The sequence below is a fragment of the Cryptomeria japonica genome, chromosome 10 (genome assembly GCF_030272615.1).
Source record: "Cryptomeria japonica chromosome 10, Sugi_1.0, whole genome shotgun sequence".
NCBI lineage: Eukaryota > Viridiplantae > Streptophyta > Pinopsida > Cupressales > Cupressaceae > Cryptomeria > Cryptomeria japonica.
Genome location: NC_081414.1, coordinates 821,312,661 through 821,334,696, shown reverse-complemented (window position 1 = coordinate 821,334,696; position 22,036 = coordinate 821,312,661). Strand labels below are relative to the sequence as shown.

The window sequence follows — 22,036 nt, the reverse complement described above, 5'->3', positions numbered from 1 at the left end:
TTATCATAATATAATCAACCAGGTCTATATTTAAACAATCTACGATTCCTATTTGTTTAGATGTTCAAACAAGGAAAACAATCAATTAGTTATTTAAGCAAAGATAACCTATAGGAAGATCTATGATTCCTATTCATTCTAGTAGGGTAAATAGTCCATTAGTTTTTATAGTAAAGATAATCTATAAGAAGATCTTTGATTCCTATTCATTCTAGTTGGACAAACAACCCAATTTATTTTTATATAACAAAATATTTTCTTAGTGTTTCTTGTCAAAGTTATGGGCCTTTATCCCCAAGTACCATTTGCAAGCCACTTTGAACTCCCCAAGGTCTATCAATTCCTCAATACATTTTTTTGGCCCTTAACCTTGATACCTTGTTTAAGTTATGCTTAACAACTCTTCCTCGAGTGCCCTTCCTTTGTCAAACTTTCCTCATTCAATAGTTTTTTATTGGTGTGTCATCATCTTTAATCCCTATTAATCTAAAGCCTTGCATACCTTAAGAGGGAAGAGTTAATCCTCAACCCTGATCCTAAATTCCCTAATTTCAAATATTGACTACATAACAACTCACCATAATGGCCCGGAATGCCACATGCATGCCAAATAAGCTACTAACACCTAGGAAGGTATGATCAACTATCAAATATATTTCACTACTTGAGGATTATTAGTTGCTACCATGCATGGAACTATAACGGAGGAGTAGAGTCCTTAAATAGTGATTAGACTGAGGATGAATATCCAATTAGGATTTAGTATTTCCCAAGGTTTATTTTTGGATGCTAGTTGCCTTAGTAAAGTTGCATATTTGTTAAGGCCAGTATTAGTTTAAATTTTTTTGGCACTCTATTATTGGCCTCGGTTTTAGTTGCAGAATGGAAGGAAAGATTTTTATACTTTCGATGTGAGAGAACACACATTTCTTTAGGTTGTAGAATGGTAGGAAAGTTTTTTAGAATTTCGATTGTAGAGTTTTTAAGATTAAAGTTATTCGCCATTTTTTTTGGCTTCTGTAGGAATGTAGCGGTTTCAAGGCTTCAAAACAAGAGAGGGCATAGATGCATAGAGGATAGTTGGCTGGTAAAATAGTAGTGCCTGGCAATTGGTGATTAGCATATTATATGTGTTGCATGCAAGTGAGGATTTTAAAAAATATTAGCTTCATGTGCAGACACATTCCTTTTACAGGAATTCAAAACCCAAAGGTTTATCTCTGCCTCCGAAACTGGACCTCAAGGATTGGATTTTAAGTTGTTTGTTTGCAATCAACATTCCTTGCATTGCCTTCATCCTTCCAATCTGTTGGACGGAGAAAGGAGAGATCTAATATTCAACATGGTAAGGGGTCATTAGTGGTAAGGCTTGCGCCTCACAATACAAGCAACTAGCCAACTATTGACCCTTCCCATGGAGACCAGTACTGTGAGCACCAGGGATACCGCGGTATTATAGATCTAGAATAGGTTGTATCAATTTGTGAAGAGGAGGAAATTTCCTATATCAAAACAATTAGTTATCCTTGTTGCATGTGTGGCAAAAACAACAAGCTAAGTTGAGAATAACTCCATAGCTACGCATTGGGCATTCAGTTATAGAAGATATTAGGTGATTCAAGGAAATCAATATGAGTCGCTCATATTTTCCTATTTGTATTTGTAACTTTAATAATGGTTCATGTACCCTTTGGAAGTAATAAGACCCACTCTAATTATGTATGTGAGCCACATTAACGTTATGAATCAAGTGAATGGTCATATTATTTTACTGTCATGTTCTTGAGTATTAATATAAATTTAAAGATTAATCTGTGTCTAAGAAATATGCTTTCTTACACATGAGAATAGTGTAAAATGTTTATTGCTAAGCTTCTTTATCTAGTATACTTCATCTTGATGAACAATCAAGCTACTAAAATATACCAATTCTCAAGACAAATTATCCCACAACGATGTCAAATAGATCTCCTTTTACAAAGATACATTTGTGGTACAACATGTGAGTGGAAAAACTAACATGGTGGCTTATGCTTCTAGTATGATTTGTCACCTACTTGTCTCAATAAGCAATTAGATTGTTGGGTTTGAGATGGTTTTGATGTAGACGTAGCTTGTTATCCTTGTCCATAAAAGCTACTTATGTATAGGCAGCACTAGAGTGTTCTCTAATCTCTGTTTGTTCTTTCGTTGTACCCAAATCCTACATAGTTAGGCCTTTCCTCAAGAAAAATGGGATTAAGCTTTCCTTTCCCATTCTTGCCAAGATTTTTCCTAATATTTGCAACAATTACCAAAGATCTCACTCAATAAATTCTCAGAAGAAATTAGGTGATAAAATGACTTGCTAGCATGCCTCTATCATGATTTATGAATCCTTGGTAGAAGCTAGTCTCCTTTTCTTGGTAGGCTCTTCATGAGTGTCATTATCACTTCTGCTTTGTTAGTTTCAGCCCTTTTTCCAAACCCTAATGATTTGGGCAATTCTTCCTGCCTTTTTCATTTTCCTAGAATTCTAACAAGTAAACTACACACTCAAGCAAAATGTTAATTAGCTTTGCTTCATACATAATTGTTAGTAGGGCTTTAAAAATCTCTCTTTGCAGACCAACCGACATGTCTGCGATTGATGGTTTTTCCTCTACTAAATGATTTCCACGAGCTCTATGACTGTGAAAAGTTATTGACATTCTCTTGTTAGACAATATGATGTGGTGAGCAATTAAATAAACTATAAGAATAACAACAACACTAATCACAACCACTAACAGTTTATTGAATAAAGCTACAAATTGAGCTTACACCGGAATTGTCCATGGCTTCAACTCTTTGATCAACTTTTTCTATATTCAAGATGAAGTTTTTTATTTTTTAGTGTTTTCTGTTTAATTACATATTAAATGCTAGTTACTTGAACTTTTCATCAGTTAACAAAGTTTTATGTAATTGGTTCATAGTTGTACTCTATAAATAATTATAGATTCAGATGTATGTCTTAGTTCATATTTACAATTCCGAGCAATTTTAGAAAAACTTAGTTCATTTCATAATTTAAATTTAGGTGATCTAGATATAAAAGCCTTTTTCCAGATCCAAATTTCTTCTTCCCCGACATAGTAGGGTTTACAAACTTCCTTACTCTATTTTGTAGACTCTAACAAACTTATGTTCAATAGTGTATGTAGTAGTATAAAATGTGATTTGGTTATAATAAAAAAAGATCTCATGTCATGTGCCTCATATCTTTAGAAGACATATATGTCTTTTATTCTGGTTTATGTTTCTCTTCTAGACTAATTTATGTTTCCCTTCTAGATTAACTCTGAGTTTTAGATGATATTGAAGCACATGACAACCTAAATAAGGTGCTCTACCTTAAGCTTTTCCTCATGCACTAGTATCTTGTAGCTATTATTTGGGAAAGTTCTCCTTCCTCTATATGTTAAAGAAATGAGACTTAAATTGATTTTATTACAATTTACTTCATGTTTTCTTAGAGTTCTCTACTAATTTTCCTCAATATTTTCTATTTGAACCTTTTTTTCTCCTGAAGACATATGCACAAGTCATTTGAAATTTGAATATGCTACATTTGATCTATCCTATCTTGCCTATTTCCATCGAATAAGAACCCTGGTATGCAGATAAGCGGATCAAGCACTGTGTGAAAAAAAATTAAAATGGATATCACAAACATAAATAGTAAGCTTCAAGCTTAAAACCAACACTAAATATAGGATAGGGATGGATATCTACTTTAAAGTTAACCACCATGACTACTCTTTATTTGGCCTTATAAGTCCACTATTTGTGGGTTTTTATCGGAACCAAAGAACTCCTAAATTTTCAGGCTTGTGGATATTGCAGTTCAGTTTAAGACAAATTAACACACGCAAAAGATAATGTTGTACAATCTAAAGGTCTATCAAATACCTATACATCGAGATCAAGTGATTATTGTTAATATCATAATTTAAAAAACTTAATCTGCCCTTCCAAGGACAAGTGCACACTATTATTATATTAATGTCTGTTATAACTAGAGTAGTACCTCTAATTCTCAGACAGACTTATACGAATACTATTCTACTTGTTTGTATTGTTTTTTGTTTCTATATGTTGATTATGTTAAAAAGCACATATCTATATGAGAGTATGATGAACACTACAAGCAACCCTATTTTAGTTTAGCTTTTTTCATGAAGATAAACTGATAAACAATAAATTAGAATAACAGTAAAAAATCCAGTTACAAGAGACTTACAAATGACCAGATTTGTATCTAGATTTACGAAAATTTAAAACTCATATTTCATTAAAATATTTAGGCTAACAATCAGTTTGTTAGTCCATGCCTTTAGGCAGAGACTTATGTTTTCGTATAGCTATTCTGCAATTAGTTTCTACTTGGGAAACAGTGCCAGTGTTTTTAACCTATGGTCTAATTTTTTTTTATCTTTAAACTGATTTATTTCTTCATTTCTACTTTTTCATGATTGGCTTTGGTATTTTTGCAAGGGGATTTCAATTTTTTAAAAATTTTAACCTATGGTCTACACGTGCTTAGCCTTTGGTTCCACATTTTGCATCTTGAACAGTCCACGTGTTGTGGCTATGTTTCCACATTTTACATATTAAACAGTCCACGTGCCATGGCTATGTTTCCACATTTTGCAATCTTTGCTTGACATATCACTTCACCTATTTTATACCATTGTAATTTCAGCTAAGTTGTTATTATGACAGTCTCTATATTCAAGAACATGTTTTAAGGTCGAGGAAAGAGCAATATGATCTTTAGATTTTGATATATAGCCATCAACATATCTATATATTTTCTGATCTGAAGCTTCTTTCCAGAATTTCATCCATGATCACACAAAGAAATCGTGTTCGATAAATTAGTCTGTGTAGTAACCTTTGGATAATGCAGCAGACATTACTCAGCAAAACCTTAAGGAAAACCTATCATTATGTAAATTCTGCCCTCCTACATTTTGTCCCCCTCTAAAAAAATTCAAAAAAACACAGAGAACCTAAAATCTACCATGTAGAATTAGCCATAAGAGATTCACAATTTTTGTTTTCGTTTCCATTAAATGGAAACCCTAGTAAACAAAAAAGAGAGAAAAATGTGCCTTGCTTATCCTTCCACATTTTGCATACATGCCTGCGTCCACGCAAGGACAGATGGCAGATGGCTTCAACAATATTTCTTGATGCTACCAGTCAAAGAGTTTAGAACTCGCCAAAGGGGATTGTAGAGGGATTGAGGTGAGTTGCTTGTCATGGTTTCACTGGAGTTTTTTTAATATATTTGTACTTAGTGGATCATTTTTCGTTGTGTTTATTTCTTTCTCAGAGTCTTTCTTTGAATGTTTGCTCAATATTTAGACCATGCCAAGATTTTGACACGTTACTGAATTGTTGGAAGTAAACCAATTCGTGATATAAATAGTTTAACTGGAGCATTTCTATTGATCATTTTTAAAAGCCATTATATAGGCACAAAAAAGCCAAATGCTAATAACGTTAGACCTCTATCATCAGGATATGTATGTTGTCTATTAATTAATTATTAGGTTATTCCTCATTTCATGATCCATGTTTGCTACATCTGCATTTGGAACTCCTAGTTTTGTAGCTGATCTAAATGTTGGCTCTGTGTGTGGTCTCAACTCTGCACTGGTTCTTGCTATTGGGGGAGTTACATCAAGATTCAAATGTGATTCATGTACATCCCCAATCATCTCTTCTGCTTGAAAATGTTCTATAGATGTCACGGTAATTGCATTTGCATGGTCTTCAACCTCAGCTGTTACAGGTTGTGAGGCATCTTGGTTGTGAGTCATAGGACTAAGTTCAGGTGCAAGAGTCGCCTTCTTCAACATATATTCATGAATCTATAATGAATGAAAATAGGCTATTGGGGGAGTTATATAAAGATTCAAATGTGATTCATGTACATCCCCAATCATCTCTTCTGCTTGAAAATGTTCTATAGATGTCACGGTAATTGCATTTGCCTGGTCTTCAACCTCAGCTGTTACAGGTTGTGAGGCATCTTGGTTGTCAGTCATAGTACTAAATTCAGGTGCAAGAGTCGCCTTCTTCAACATATATTCATGAATCTATAATGAATGAAAATAGTTTAAGCCATTAGACTAAAAAACTGGAAGGTGTGTTACAATATTTTCAAAATCATAAACATAAATTCCCCAAAAAATGTTAATAAGTCCAAACGTAAAATTCAAAAACTGCATTAAAACAAACCTGATTAGTTTCTGTCGGTCTGAGTTCCCAAACTTTGATGGATGAACCCGGGACTTAATGGCAAGAGCACTCCTTTCTTCCTTACTATAATCAAGTGACCCAAAAGCTCCCTTACATTTTGTTGGCAAGAATGCAATAATAGCCATCAATGTAGATCAAACTGCGACAGATGCATAGCAAAACATCAAACATGACATAACACTTCAACCAGGGACTACATTGTCCAAAAATTAATAGTTTATACCGGCATCTTCCTTTTTAGTTTCTTCAAAGAAAAAACATTGAATACCGGCCACTTTACCAGAGAGTTTATCACCAGTGCCATAGAAAATTGTTTCAGCTGCTGTTAGGATTCTCTCTCCATGGGCAAGGAGCATACCGGAATACCACTCTAGGAAAAATTCACCATACTCAGTTTTACAGCCACCATGACGCTTGAAAAAGAGTATATTGATTCTAGCCAATTGTTATGGTTCCCGGCATCGCTTGGTCCTCCATAATCCCACTGCTCTTTTCCTTTAGCTTTGGCCGCAACTTTCAGGCTAGCCTTCATAAACTGAAAATAAGGAGTGAATAAAAAGCCCAATTTAATCACCAATTTCAATACATAAAATAAGGGAAAAGGCCCAATTTAATCACCAACTTCAATACATAAAACAAGGAAAAACACCTGAAAAGCATACCAAAATATATGTATAGATAGATTTATATAAAACGAGGGAGACAAAAAAGAGCCACTTCAATGACCAAATTAGAATTATTAAAAAGGAAAAATACCTTAAAAAAAGATCTGAAGATTCGTATAAAGTATACGAATTGTTCCATGTAAGTACCTTATCATAGCATTGGAAAGCACCAATCCCAGGGAATCTCCATGTACCATTAGCCTCTGGATAAGATGGATACGTTAACTCCCCTGCAGGTCCCATCCCCAATTGAACTTCCTGAATCACAGGAGGGCCACGTTAACTCATTACAGATATGAAATTCTATACAGAAAATAGAAAGATAAGCAAATTGTGACCATGAAGATGAAGCACGTATCTAACAAATTTGACAGCTGATAACTTGTTTGGCATGAGGATTCAATGATATATCTAAAGATGAGATCATAGAAATATAAACTTGAATATTCACTTAAGGATTCAATGATGTATCTAAGGTGAGATCATAGAGAAAAACTTGAATCAAAGTATGCTTATGGTCAAAACTGTGTAATTAAATTCCAATGATCCATCATCAAAATTTGCCTCATCCTGATAATGAAGGATGCAATGGACTGTAGAAATATTCAACTACTTAACAAGCATCTAAGAATGAGAACAAGCTCATAAAAGACTGTCAAACATAAAAGCTGCCAACATACAAGTTGCATTACAGCGTACCCTACATTCATTCACAGAAAAAATTATAGGGTTCTACCATGTTCATCCAGAAAGGCTTGTAGAAGGCACAAAGAAGTGAGAACAGAGCTAAATACATGTAAGCCACATGGAGGGCGTGTAAGTTAACAGGATGAAAATTAATCAAAAGGACGATTGAGGTTATCTTATAAATGGCACCCAAAGCCAAAATTGATCTACCCACAACAAATATATAAATACTAAATAGAACGATATCAAAACAAGAATTATGAGATATGACAATCATTTACAACAATAGTTTCCCCAAGAAGGTCCTGGAAACTCTCCTTGAAGCTTCTCATGAAATCTTCATAGCACTGAACAGGTGTTCTACCTTTCAATACAGGAAGCTCATCACATCCCAGTGAAATATACTCGTAATCACATCCCAATGAAATATACTCGTAATTAACCGAGGATTTACTTTCAATGCCTACTACTCCGCTGGATCGGCCTGTGAGAGAAAAGAATCCTATAAAAACCTTTGATCCTTCCACCATTAGCTCATCACATCCAAGTGAAATATACTCGTAATTAACCGAGGATTTACTTTCAATGCCTACTACTCCGCTGGATCGGCCTGTGAGAGAAAAGAATCCTATAAAAACCTTTGATCCTTCCACCATTAGGGATAGCCCCAGAGAATTCGTCATTGAATAGGGAAAATGCACACAGCTTAAGAACATTCCAAATGTGGCATATAAACTATCCAAGCTCACCAGAAGTGATGAAATGTTGGGAATCATTCACAATCTTCTTTATGGAAGGCGTGGAAAAGCTTATCATTTTAAGGGGAATGTTTTTGCAGGTTTCGGGGTTTGTTTGGGGTGAAAAAGAGGAGAATAAACTCAAGGGAAAATTGAAATTGAAGGATAAGCTCCAGAAGATGAAGAAAGATGATTTGCGGAGGGTCTGTGTGTAATTGAACTAGACAAACTCTTGCCAGAAAAATTCCAAGGGTTATAATGTTAACTTCACATGCTTTTCCCCGCTCCATGCCATTTGAATTTTCATTACCGTTGTAGGTTTCATTTGAATTTTCTTTATCGTTGTAGGTAGTTTAGTTTCGAACATTCTTTCAATACCGTTGTAGGTTGGTTAGTTTTGAACATTCTCTCAAACATAGTTTTAAAACTCGTGGACTCGCCACGGACTTGCAAGTCCGTGGGAGCCACGAGTTGACTCGCCAAGGACTCGCGAGGCGAGCCCTGGCAAGTCCATCTGAAAGACTCGCGAGTCTTTTGCAAGGACTCGTGCGAGTCTTTTGCACGAACTCGCGAGTCTTTCAGATGGACTCGCGCGACCCATAAAAAATGCCAGGCAACCTTTAAACATATTTTTGAGGAGCACACAAGGGGCGCTGCCCCTTGACCCCAACTTGGGGGCGCTGCCCCCAAACCCCCGTCAAAAAATATAAGGGGAAACTACGCTGATAGAAGTAGGGAAAATTTAACCTCCAAGTCTGATTAGGCTCCATATAACAATATAATTAGCATTAGCATTGAAGAAATCTTGGTATTATACATTTTAGAGTTGAAAGTTTGAAACTATGAGTATGAATGATGAAATTTCAAATATTGCGCGTTTGTAGATCATATGACATGTGTAATGTTTCAATTATGGCTCTTATGTTCTCTAAATGCATTAATTTCTTTATGTTTTTTTTGTAAAACTACGGTTTTTTTTTTTGTCGAGTCCTTGTTGAGTCTTTCGCGAGTCTTTCACGAGTTTGAGTCCGAGTCCAAATTTTTGGTTTGCTGAGTCCGTGGCGAGTCCGAGTTTTAAAACTTTGCTCTCAAATGCTAGTTATTTTAGTACATATTTCAACAAATTGGTAGCTTTTAGGTATTAATTTTTTTTTAATATTTTTGATTAATTTGGATATAATTTGATTATTATATTAAGATCTTTATATAGTAGTAACTAATATTAATATTTTTAGATGTGTAATGAATTTTTTATAATAATTTATTTTTTGTATGTATGTTTGTACAATTCATTAAAAAAATTCACTTTCAGTTTGACAGGTAAAAAAAATCATTTAACTTAATCAAATTTGAAAATGCCTCTGTAATGCTAATTTGTTAGCTCTATTTCCTATTTTACAGCATAAAACTTGAGATGTCAAAGCCAATTTACAATTGTTCATTTCATGCTCAGGAAGAAATAGCTAAACATTTAGACATTTTTCGATCCCAATTCTTTATGCTTTGATAGATGTTGAGGTTGTGCAGTCTACATCTACATCTGCCAATTGCATTTGCTTAAAAGTTTCTAAACTCTTTTCAACAAATCTAATTTGTGTCTAACCTGCAATCATTGCATTCCACAATTAACTGGTAGCTTTAGTAAACCCTTCTACAAACAGTGTACAGGAACTTCCTATACATGGTTTTAATGCAATTTTCAAATAGGGAAGTGGGAGAGTGAATGGAACCCTATAGGCTAGACTACAGAGGATGTTATTTGGTAATTCCATGCGAGGGCATACCTTTGTAAGTTTCCTTGTGCATGGTAAACATGATATCTGAATGCCTATCGTCCTAATCAGCTGGTTGTACCTATTCAGTGTATCCAAGACCCAATGCTATTCTATAATGAAGAAGCACATGAAAAGTTTCCCTGTCCTAAAGATGTTATCTGAATGGCTGTCCTAATCAATTGGTTGTACCTATCCAATGTATCCTAGAGCTGATGCTATTCTATAATGAAGAATCTTATCCAAATTTTCATCAACACATATGGATGTAGTTTAATATTCCCAGATTTTTGATGAAATTAGATGCCATGACGTATTCGCCCATGATGTTTTGTAACCATCTCAAAAAGAGTTCCTGCCAATATTCACCTTAAAAAAAGGAGAGAGGAATTCAAATTGGGACCACACTATGCTAATCCTTTGTTCGGTTGAAGGAAGGGATCTAATGTTTCACAAACTCTTAGAATCCTCGTCCTGTAATAAGAATGTCAATGTAATTATTATTGTCAGGGTGACTGTTTAAAATTTATGAAGATTTTCTGCCATAATGAACAATGGCAGATGGAAACCTCAAGAATAGATACAGAGACAATTTAATGAGCCGTGAAGTAGACAAAACCTGCCACAGGTGTAAAAAAAAATTGAAATTAGACTATTTTTTCAAGATGGAAGGAATACACATTATCTGATTAAAAATATTTGTAAAAAGACAAATCAAGGAGCAGAACTGTCTGCCTCTGTAATGATAATTTGTTAGCTCTATTTCCTATTTTACAGCATAAAACTTGAGATGTCAAAGCCAATTTACAATTCTTCATTTCATACTTAGGAAGAAATAGCTAAACATTTAGACATTTTTCGATCCCAATTCTTTATGCTTTGATAGATGTTGAGGTTGTGCAGTCTACATCTACATCTGCCAATTGCATTTGCTTAAAAGTTTCTAAACTCTTTTCAACAAATCTAATTTGTGTCTAACCTGCAATCATTGCATTCCACAATTAACTGGTAGCTTTAGTAAACCCTTCTACAAACAGTGTCCTTCCATTCTTTGGCAGGAACTTCCTATACATGGTTTTAATGCAATTTTCAAATAGTTTTCAAATAGTTTGCTCTGATTAATGGATTTCTAGTTCTAAAATGCTAATATAGTTGTATTTAATAGAGGACTTTATGTAAATGTTGGTTTGGTGATGGTGATACAGGAAAGGTAATATTTGAGGCAGCAATCCTTACAGCAGCGGTTGTGATTAGCCTTACTCTATATACCTTTTGGGCTGCAAGAAGAGGATATGACTTCAATTTCCTAGGGCCTATATTGTTTTCAACACTTGTTGTGCTTATTGTCTTTGGTTTCATTCAGGTATGTAAACTTCTTATGATGATAGTAATAAAGAGCCCAATATAACAATATTTTGAAACCTATGAAATAAGTGATATACATAAATAGAACCAAATGCCTTTGTAAATTTTAAAAAGGAGAAAAAGACTTGGGCAGTGGCAAGCAACATTTCTAATATCTAATGATCAATAATGGATATTTGTAAATGGCAAAAGCATTCACTGATTCATAGTAACAGACTACCAAATACTATTTCCAAAAAAGTGTGCAAGTTATTCTTGTTCGTCCAATAGTAATCATAGTAGAAATAAGATTAGGTAGAATTATAGTACAAAAACCAAGGGCCTTCATGTTGAAATAAAACGTTGTAGGTTGATATGTGCTTAAGCTTTAACATTTGCAAATTTAATCAGCTCCACAGTTGCATTTTCAATGTTCATTTGCAATAAGGCAATCTTACACACATGCGCACGCACCTTTAGAGAATGTAAAGAGTGAATATCACAAAAAACTAACAATTATTTGTTAATAGGATATACATTCATTAGATGCCTATGGGTTTAGAAGACCCTGAAACATGAAGCCCACCCACCTGCCTTTTATTAGCTAAGCTATTCATCAGACAGATATAAGAGCTCCCTAAATTAGAAATGGGTGCCACAACAACTGTATTGATTTTGGACATACTCGTATGCCACCCACTCCGAGGACATTTATAAAGCTTCATGTTCATCATTGTCTTCACTAGAACACAACAAAAGGGACGGAAGGATCCAAAATATGCTTGACCATAAATGAAAGAAGCGAAATCAGAAAAATTAAAAATAAGTTTCAGAAGTCTGTCATAAATTGTGCCTTTGAATAAGAGATGACTGCTAATGAGGAAAGAAGTGTGGCTATAATGAAATCCTTTGTTGAAGTTGATCTCTAGAGACTTCGCATTGTGGGATTCTTTTTACATCATGCTTATTTAGGAAACTTACAATCTAAATATTTAATTGGAAATTGGTAAAGAAAATATATAGTCGAATAAACTGTTTCAGCCCAATATGAATTATCCATGATTATGCTTTCCAACATGCAATCAATCATTTCATGCCTGGCTTTGTTCTTTAATTCTGTGATTTCATTTTATTGTGAAATAAAAGCTATCAATTAGTGCAAACCAACGCCGCTTCATATTCCACCAATAAGGCATATATATACATTCAGCAAATGTCGAAATGTATGACCAGGTACTTCAATAAAGAGAAATATCTAAATCTTATTCAAAGTTGATTGACTTTTTCTATTGGTCCAGGGAAATGGTAATGCAAAGTGCAAACCATATTTTTGGACCTAGTCTACTTTCTATTGACTGTCATTAAGGGTAATGTATCATAAGGTACAACCAAATAAACTAAGCGCTGCTTTCATAAGATAAAAAAAAGGAAGCTAATCCCTCATATTGTTTAAAAGATTATTAGCAGCATGAACTTATCAAAATTTACTTACCTCTTTGCTTTATTTCTAACAGAGATAAGGACAATGAACATAAGTGTTAAAGATGGTTTCCTGCACTAGACTTAATTATAGTAGCCTTCATTTATGGACTATAGCTGAGAGATACCGAGATCATATACATCTTCCATATTGAACAAAGCTCTGCTGATTTTTACCACAATATCTGTGGTTCAATTGTGATTAAATCATGGGGCAGTTTGAAAGTTCAATTTTTCCCAGAGGTTTGAGATTTCAAAAGTTTCAATAGTTTCGGGTTTCTGTTATTCTCACAACAGTTACAGTAGGATTATGGTTGGGCTCATGGGAAAAGCAAATTCAAACTGCCAAAATTCGTCTGAAAGTGCACTCAAACAATAGTTTTTTTATCTAATATTATCAATGTTACCCCGAGTTTCCGGGACGGGGACGGCAAGGGACGGCGGGACGCGTTTCCGGGACAGCAAATTTTTTTGCCAAATTTGGGGACGGTGGGGGACGGCAAAGGGGACGGCTATTAAAATATAGGAAAAATTTAAAATATATAGGAAAATTTCAAAATTCTAAATGTTCATATGAAAACATGGATAAAGCATGCATACATACATTATATTCATATGAAAACAATAAAACATGGAAATAGCATGTGTATGATACTATGAAAAGTTGAAGACATTTTAGAATGTAAATTCTGAACATACAACATTGTTAATACTCAATAGACAATATGCAATTATGCATTCATAAATCAGAATTTCAATTCATTCACATTGTCAATATGCATATCATAATAGATATTAAAGAAATAACATACAAAATGTCAAAACAAAGAGGTTAAATTTTCCCTACTTCTATCGACGCGGTTAAATTAATAAGGGGCCTATATTAGAAAATTTAAAAAAAAAATTGAAAATATAACTTTTTTTATTTTTTTAATATTTTTTAATGGCCTTAGATAAGGTGGACGTCTGGCCGTCCCCGGGACGGATTGGGGACGTCCCAGCCGTCCCCAGCCATCCCCGGGACGTACGGACGTCCCCCAAGGCTAGGGCAGGCGTCCCCCGTTTCGGGGACGTCCCCTAAAAATATAGGGCAATTTGGGGACGGGGGAAATGTCCCCTGGCCGTCCCCAAGTCCCCGAAACGTCTCCGGGACGGGGACGGGGGTTTTCAGGTCGGGGATGCGTCCCCGGATAACTCTGAATATTATTTCTAGATATATGTCAAGATTACTAATAACTTACGGCTCCTAAATAATGAACACTTAAACTAGACTGTTTCCGAGTAAAAAATGGTTAAATTAGACACCAGAGTCCAACGAGGTTAGCTCTACCTAAATGCTTAATGTAGAAAGGTAGCCAATATAAAAATGTATAAGCCACCAGCTTCGAGAAGAAAAGACATAATGCATAGGATGCGACACCCGAAATCATCCATGCTTCAACAAAACCAACGGCATTAGTGGCAGTTGAATGAATTTGCGCAATCGTGCAAGATCGAAGGAGCCCCTCATCAAATTTGAAAATGCCTCTGTAATGCTAATTTGTTAGCTCTATTTCCTATTTTTCAGCATAAAACTTGAGATGTCAAAGCCAATTTACAATTGTTCATTTCATGCTTAGGAAGAAATAGCTAAACATTTAGACATTTTTCTATCCCAATTCTTTATGCTTTGATAGATGTTGAGGTTGTGCAGTCTACATCTACATCTACATCTGCCAATTGCATTTGCTTAAAAGTTTCTAAACTCTTTTCAACAAATCTAATTTGTGTCTAACCTGCAATCATTGCATTCCGCAATTAACTGGTAGCTTTAGTAAACCCTTCTACAAACAGTGTCCTTCCATTCTTTGGCAGGAACTTCCTATACATGGTTTTAATGCAATTTTCAAATGGTTTTAATGCAATTTTCAAATAGTTTTCAATGGTGGAAAGTGATTAGGGTTACATTTGCAACTTCCTATACATGGTTTTAATGCAATTTTCAAATGGTTTTAATGCAATTTTCAAATAGTTTTCAATGGTGGAAAGTAGAAAGTGATTAGGGTTACATTTGCTGGCTATTTTAGCCCTACATCTATCCAAGAATGAGTAGAGGTGCTTTTGTGCCCTAGCCTCATGAATTCAATGAAGAAGAATGCCCTGATAGCCAATAGTAATGCAAAGTCCTTCCATTCTTTGAATAGGAACTTCCTATACATGGTTTTAATGCAATTTTCAAATAGTTTTCAATGGTGGAAAGTAGAAAGTGATTAGGGTTACATTTGCTGGCTATTTTAGCCCTACATCTATCCAAGAATGAGTAGAGGTGCTTTTGTGCCCTAGCCTCATGAATTCAATGAAGAAGAATGCCCTGATAGCCAATAGTAATGCAAAGAATTAAATCTTAGAGAGATCAATTTTTCATGCCATTTTGAGTGATCTATTATTAAATTTCATAGGGTGTTTATCAATGCACAATTTTATTGACCAGGGTAAACAATACATTACTCTGCTGCTTCATCTGCTACCACAGATATGTTAAAAACAAAAAAAGATAAACTCACAAAGAATTACCTGGAAGAGGGAATTTGATCTCATTTGGTTGCTATTTTCTGATCCTCCGTTTTGACTCTTCATCTTTTACCAGCCAGAATTTGAAAAAAACAAAAACAAAACCAAATAATAGATAAAAATCATGAACAGATGGACCAGGGAGTTTTCACAGTTAAATATTGTTCATAAACGTGATTAACGCATCTTGGCGGAACAAATCAAAACAATAAATGATCTATGACAGTAAATAAATTATGTATTAGCTTACAAATTTTGAATTCGAACATGTATGTCCATATTTGATGCTGATTCGTTGAACGAAGCTATAAGAGGTATTTAATTCTAGCGTTTGAACCTTAAGTCACAGGTTTGAATCTCGATATGGCTGAAGAATTCAGATGATTATATGATCTTAGAATCTTACTTGAGCGAGGGGCAAAACATGAAGAACTAAAAACAAGGAAAAATTATCAGACACAAGGAAAAATTTCATATTATAAAAAGAAATTTGATTAAAGAAAATTCATCAGAATATGTGTTACTTAACTTGAAATTGCTATAGCTATACCAGCATTGTTGAATTTATTTATTTGAAATTAAATTAGAATATGTTGTAATTACTGCTGTTTTGATGGAAATATGTTTTGATGGAAATAAGTGAATAGACAATTTTGTGATGGTTATCAACATTTGGCATTTCGTCAAACGTTTTTTTAACATTCCAAAGAAACAAATGATCAAGTTCGTTACTTTTAATAAAACTGGAAGAAACACTCTTCAAATGATCAAGTTCGTTACTTTTAATAAAACTTGAAGAAACACTCTTCAATATCTCTGAAAGTAAATATTATCAAATGTGCAATCTCCTATTCAATACATGTCTCATGGAGAATTTAACTCAAAAAATAAATAATGAGTGCAGCTACGAGCAAGAGGAAACATTCAAAACAGAAAAGACCTTGAATATAGTGAAATGCAATCTAATAAGTGTTGTGATCTAAGGAGGCTTGCTATATTCCTTATATTCTTTGACGTCTTTTATTTTCTAAACTTAATATTAAATTTGAAGACAATATCTCATCATCATAGATATACTTTTTCAATCTAAAAGTTGTTTATAACATGGTTCAGTTTATAACATGGTTCAGTTTCTTTTTCCTGGCACATTGTCATGAATTATTCTTCGGGTTTGGAGGCACTTTTAGCCTTCTTTATAATTTTAGTCAACCTGAGTAAAAGACTGCATACAAAATTTTTATTTAATTAAACTAGGCACTACCTTGCACTACCCTTCTGTTAGAAGGTTCTAGAAATTTTTGGTAATTTCTATCACCATAAAACCAGCAGTTGAACTCTTAGTTATTTCATGCAATGCATATAAAAAGAGGCAATGTAAATATGTTTAAGATAATACCTCTGCCCACCTCACATGTATGTATAATTTTCCATATATTTCTAAGTTCCTCTATAAAAAGAGGCAATGTAAGGCAGTTTAAGGAAGCGCTGGAGACTCAGTTGCAAATATAAGGATATTGCAGACAAAACAAAGGATGTAGCAGATTGTTTCAGTTGCAAATATAAGGATATTGCAGACAGATATCAAGGCTTATAAAGGCCTTTGAGGAGGAAGACAAAGGTAGTAAGTTTAAGGGGATGAGACCTGGAGCCATAATGCTAATGAATACCGGCCACTTTACCAGAGAGTTTAGCAGAGAGTTTAGCACCACTGCCACGGAAAATTGTTTCAGCTGCTGTTAGGATTCTCTCTCCATGGGCAACGAGCATACTAAGTTTTCCAGCCACCATCACGCTTGAAAAAGGGTGTATCCTCTGGCCAATTGTTGTAGTTCCCAGCATCGCTTGGTCCTCCATAACCCCACTGCTCTTTTCCTTTAGCTTCGGCCGTAGCTTTCAGGCTAGCCTTCATATACTGCAATTAAGGAGTGAAAAAAAAGCCCAATTTAATCACCAATTTCAATACATAAAACAAGGAAAAAAAACTGAAGAGCATATCAAAATATGTGTATAGATAGATTTATGTAAAACGAGGGAGACAAAAAAGAGCCACTTCGATGACCAAATTAGAATTATTAAAAAGGAAAAAGACCTGAAAAGCAGATCTGAAGATTCGTATAAAGTATACGAATTGTTCCATGTAAGTACCTTATCATAGCATTGGAAAGCACCAATCCCAAGGAATCTCCATGTACCATTATCCTCTGGATAAGATGGATACCTTAACTCCCCTGCAGGTCCCATCCCCACTTGAACTTCCTGAATCACAGGAAGGCCGCGTTAACTCATTACAGATATGAAATTCTATACAAAAAAAATAGAAAGATAAGCAAATTGTGACCATGAAGATGAAGCACGTCTCTGACAAATTTGATAGCTGATAACTTGTTTGGCATGAGGATTCAATGATGTATCTAAAGATGAGATCATAGAAATATAAACTTGAATATTCACTTAAGGATTCAATGATGTATCTAAGGTGAGATTATAGAGAAAAACTTGAATCAAAGTATGCTTATGGTCAAAACTGTGTAATTAAATTCCAATGATCCATCACCAAAATTTGCCTCATCCTGATAATGAAGGATGCAATGGACTGTAGAAATATTCAACTACTTAACAAGCATCTAAGAATGAGAACAAGCTCATAAAAGACTGTCAAACATAAAAGCTGCCAGCGTACAAGTTGCATTACAGCGTACCCTAAATTCATTCACAGAAAAAATTATAGGGTTCTACCATGTTCATCCAGAAAGGCTTGTAGAAGGCACAAAGAAGTGAGAACAGAGCTAAATACGTGTAAGCCACATGGAGGGCGTGTAAGTTAACAGGATGAAAATTAATCAAAAGGATGATTGAGGTTATCTTATAAATGACACCCAAAGCCAAAATTTATCTACCCACAACAAATATATAAATTCTAAATAGAACGATATCAAAACAAGAATTATGAGATATGACAATTACTTACCACAAGAAGGTCCTGGAAACTCTCCTTGAAGCTTCTCATGAAATCTGCATAGCACTGAATAGGTGTTCTACCTTTCAATACAGGAAGCTCATCACATCCCAGTGAAATATACTCGGAATTAACCGAGGATTTACTTTCAACGCGTACTACTCCGCTGGATCGGCCTGTGAGAGAAAAGAATCCTGAAAAAATCTTTGATCCTTCCACCATTAGGGATGGCCCCAGAGAATTCGTCATTGAACAAGGCAAATACACAAATGTGGCATATAAACTATCCAAGCTCACCAGAGGTGACGAAATGCTGGCAATCATTCACGATCTTCTTTATGTAAGGCGCGGAAAGGCTTATCATTTTATGAGGAATGTTTTGCAGGTTTTAGGGTTTGTTTGGGGTGAAGAAGAGGAGAATAAACTCAAGGGAAAATTGACATCGAAGGACAAGCTCCAGAAGATGAAGAAAGATGATTTGTGAGGGTCTGTGACATAATTGAACTAGATAAATTCTTACCAGAAAAATGCCTAAGGGTTATAATGTTAACTTTCACATGCTTTTCCCCGCTCCATTCCATTTGAATTTTCATTACCGTTGTAGGTTTCATTTGAATTTTCTTTACCATTGTAGGTAGGTTAGTTTCGAACATTCTTTCAATACTCTTGTAGGTTGGTTGGTTTTGAACATTCTCTCAATGCTAGGTATTTTAGTATCTTTTAGGTATTAATTTTTTTTTAATATTTTTGATTAATTTGGGTGTAATATGATTATTATATTAAGATTTTTATATAATAGTAATTAATATTAATATTTTTAGAATTCATTAAAAAAATTCACTTCTACTTTGACGGGAAAAAAATATCATTTAACTTAATCAAATTAGAAAATGCCTCTTTAATGCTAATGTGTACTTGTTGTAGCTCCACAAATAGTGATGTAATGCTAATGTGCACTTGTTGTAGCTCATTTGTATGTAATGCTAATGTGCACTTGTTGTAGCTCCACAAATAGTGATCATTTTTCCATGATACATTTCTGCCCACTTGGTGAATGAATTTGCATTATCTTCTATGAACTTTAACATTCTGTCAAATTTTCTTGAAGCCATGTAGAATTTTTCTTAAGAAGATAAAGCCCATTTGGTCTTAAAGCCCATTTGGACACATGTGTTCATTCAGCCATTTTTAGACATGAAATCCCCTTCTGCTAGTCATTAACCTTCTATGAGTATCCTTGGTAGCTTTCTGGACCATAAAAATTTTGTCAAGTCTTTCCAGCACCTCTTAATTTGCCTTTTCGTTCATCTCTAAGTGCACTATGTTGTGTGTACCTCTTCAACAACTAATTTCATGGATCTTTGGCATTTGCTAATACACTAGAAATCTGAGCAGATATTCTCTACATCTTAATCATAAGGAACCAGAACTTTTTTTTTAATCTCCTCAATCGTAGGAGTATTTCGATCTTTCTATTAACGAGTAGGAGTATTTTGATTAGGCTATTAACCAGCCATTTTTTTCCAGTAGATATAGACTCTTACTTATCAAGAGGAACCACAAATGATAGCTCTTTACCTCTGCCATCTTCATGGCTTTCCAAGATACAGACACCTGTTATCATACCTTTGAGACACCTGCTAAGCCAGCTGGGAACCTAACAAAAACAAAAACAAAAACACAACAATCAAATTACTAGTACCCGTGCATTGGTTTGAATATCAGACTGTTCACCTTTACATTAAATTTATCAAGTAAAGCATTTAAAATATAGATATAAAAACCTATATTGCTTTTATGCACTTAAATATGAAAGTTGGAAAGACAACACAAATATAGAAAAGTTTATCAAGTAAAGCATTTAAAATATAGATATAAAAACCTATAATATGTTTGAGTGGGAAATAAACCGTAGATCAATTTTTGTATCTAGTTTGACACAAAGTATGGATTTTATTGGGAAATAAATCGTAGATCAATTTTTGTATCTAGTTTGACACAAAGTATGGATTTTATGCATACTTTTTGCAAAATATGTAATAGCTGAAATCAAATAGTATACCTTAACCAAGATATATCTAAAGACTAATTGTTTTTATGTAGATACACTTAAACTAGGTTCTATATGAAATCAAATAGTATACCTTAACCAAGAAATATCCAAAGACTGATTGTTTTTATGTAGATACACTTAAACTAGGTTCTATATGAAATCAAATAGTATACCTTAACCAAGATATATCCAAAGACTGATTGTTTTTATGTAGATACACTTAAACTAGGTTCTATACATGCAAATGAATAAAAATAGAAGCTGCAAATGTTTATTAAAAATGTAACATCTGAAATCAAATAATTTACCTTAACCAAGATATATCCAAAGACTGACTGTTTTTATGTAGATACACTTAAACTAGGTTCTATACATGCAAATGAATAAAAAACAAAAGTTGCAAATGTTTATTAAAAATGTAACAACTGAAATCAAATAATATATCTTAGTAACCAAGATATATCCAAAGACTGATTGTTTTTATGTAGATACACTTAAACTAGGTTCTATACATGCAAATGTAACATCCAAAGACTGGCTGTTTTTATGTAGATACACTTAAACTAGGTTCTATACATGCAAATGAATAAAAAACAAAAGTTGCAAATGTTTATTAAAAATGTAACAACTGAAATCAAATAATATATCTTGGTTACACTTAAACTAGGTTCTATACATGCAAATGATAGTTGCAAAAAATTATGTGTCTAATGTACAATTCTTTAATAAACATGTACAATCTTTAATAATCTTGGAGACACTCAAACAATACCATAATTCTAGATTGATTACATAGATAACTCTTGGAGACACTCAAACAATACCATAATTCTAGATTGATTACATAGATAACTCTTGGAGACACTCAAACAATACTATAATTCTTTAATAATCTTGGAGACACTCAAACAATACCATATCTACTAATTATGATCATTCTTCAAAGCTTAATAAACATGCACGAATCTATAATTCTTTAATAATCTTGGAGACACTCAAACAATACCATATCTACTAATTATGATCATTCTTCAAAGCTCAATAAACATGCACGAATCTTTAATAATCTTGAGAAGATTGATTACATAGATAACTCTTTTGGAGACACTCAAACAATACCATATCTATTAGTTAAATTTATGTGTCTAATGTACAATTCTTTAATAAACATGTACAATTCTTTAATAATCTTGGAGACACTCAAACAATACCATATCTACTAATTATGATCGTTCTTCAAATCTTAATAAACATGCACAAATCTTTAATAATCTTGGGAAGATTGATTACCATATCTACTAGTTAAATTTATGTGTCTAATGTACAATTCTTTAATAAACATGTACAATTCTTTAATAATCTTGGAGACACTCAAACAATACCATGTCTACTAATTATGATCATTCTTCAAAGCTTAATAAACATGCACAAATCTTTATTAATCTTGAGAAGATTGATTACATAGATAACTCTTGGAGACACTCAAACAATACCATATC

At 33.9% G+C, this 22,036-nt stretch overlaps 1 protein-coding gene, 1 long non-coding RNA gene and 1 pseudogene across 2 annotated transcripts; all 3 read right to left on the bottom strand.

The window, feature by feature from the left end:
- Positions 1-5,861: 5,861 nt before the first annotated feature.
- On the bottom strand, positions 5,862-6,522 carry LOC131036157 (uncharacterized). Its single transcript, XR_009104059.2, has 2 exons — positions 6,274-6,522; positions 5,862-6,131 (listed from the first exon to the last, which is right to left on the bottom strand). It is a non-coding gene; the product is annotated as an uncharacterized LOC131036157 (long non-coding RNA).
- Positions 6,523-6,557: 35 nt separating this feature from the next.
- Positions 6,558-17,294, bottom strand: LOC131036478 (beta-amylase 1, chloroplastic-like; annotated as a pseudogene).
- Positions 17,221-18,976, bottom strand: LOC131036150 (beta-amylase 1, chloroplastic-like). Its single transcript, XM_059213423.1, has 3 exons — positions 18,497-18,976; positions 17,674-17,784; positions 17,221-17,440 (listed from the first exon to the last, which is right to left on the bottom strand). The coding sequence occupies exons 1-3, from the start codon at positions 18,806-18,808 to the stop codon at positions 17,297-17,299; spliced, it is 567 nt and encodes a 188-aa protein (XP_059069406.1). The 5' UTR covers positions 18,809-18,976; the 3' UTR covers positions 17,221-17,296.
- Positions 18,977-22,036: the final 3,060 nt, after the last annotated feature.

Bases quoted from the DNA above. Each gene is read 5' to 3' on its own strand.
- LOC131036150 (XM_059213423.1), bottom strand. From the start codon at position 18,808: ATGATTGCCAGCATTTCGTCACCTCTGGTGAGCTTGGATAGTTTATAT. The intron at 17,785-18,496 runs GTAAGTAATTGT...CCTGTGATTCAG, and splicing joins GTTTCCAGGACCTTCTTGTG to GAAGTTCAAGTGGGGATGGG. The intron at 17,441-17,673 runs GTACTTACATGG...CCTTAATTGCAG, and splicing joins CTTTCCAATGCTATGATAAG to TATATGAAGGCTAGCCTGAA.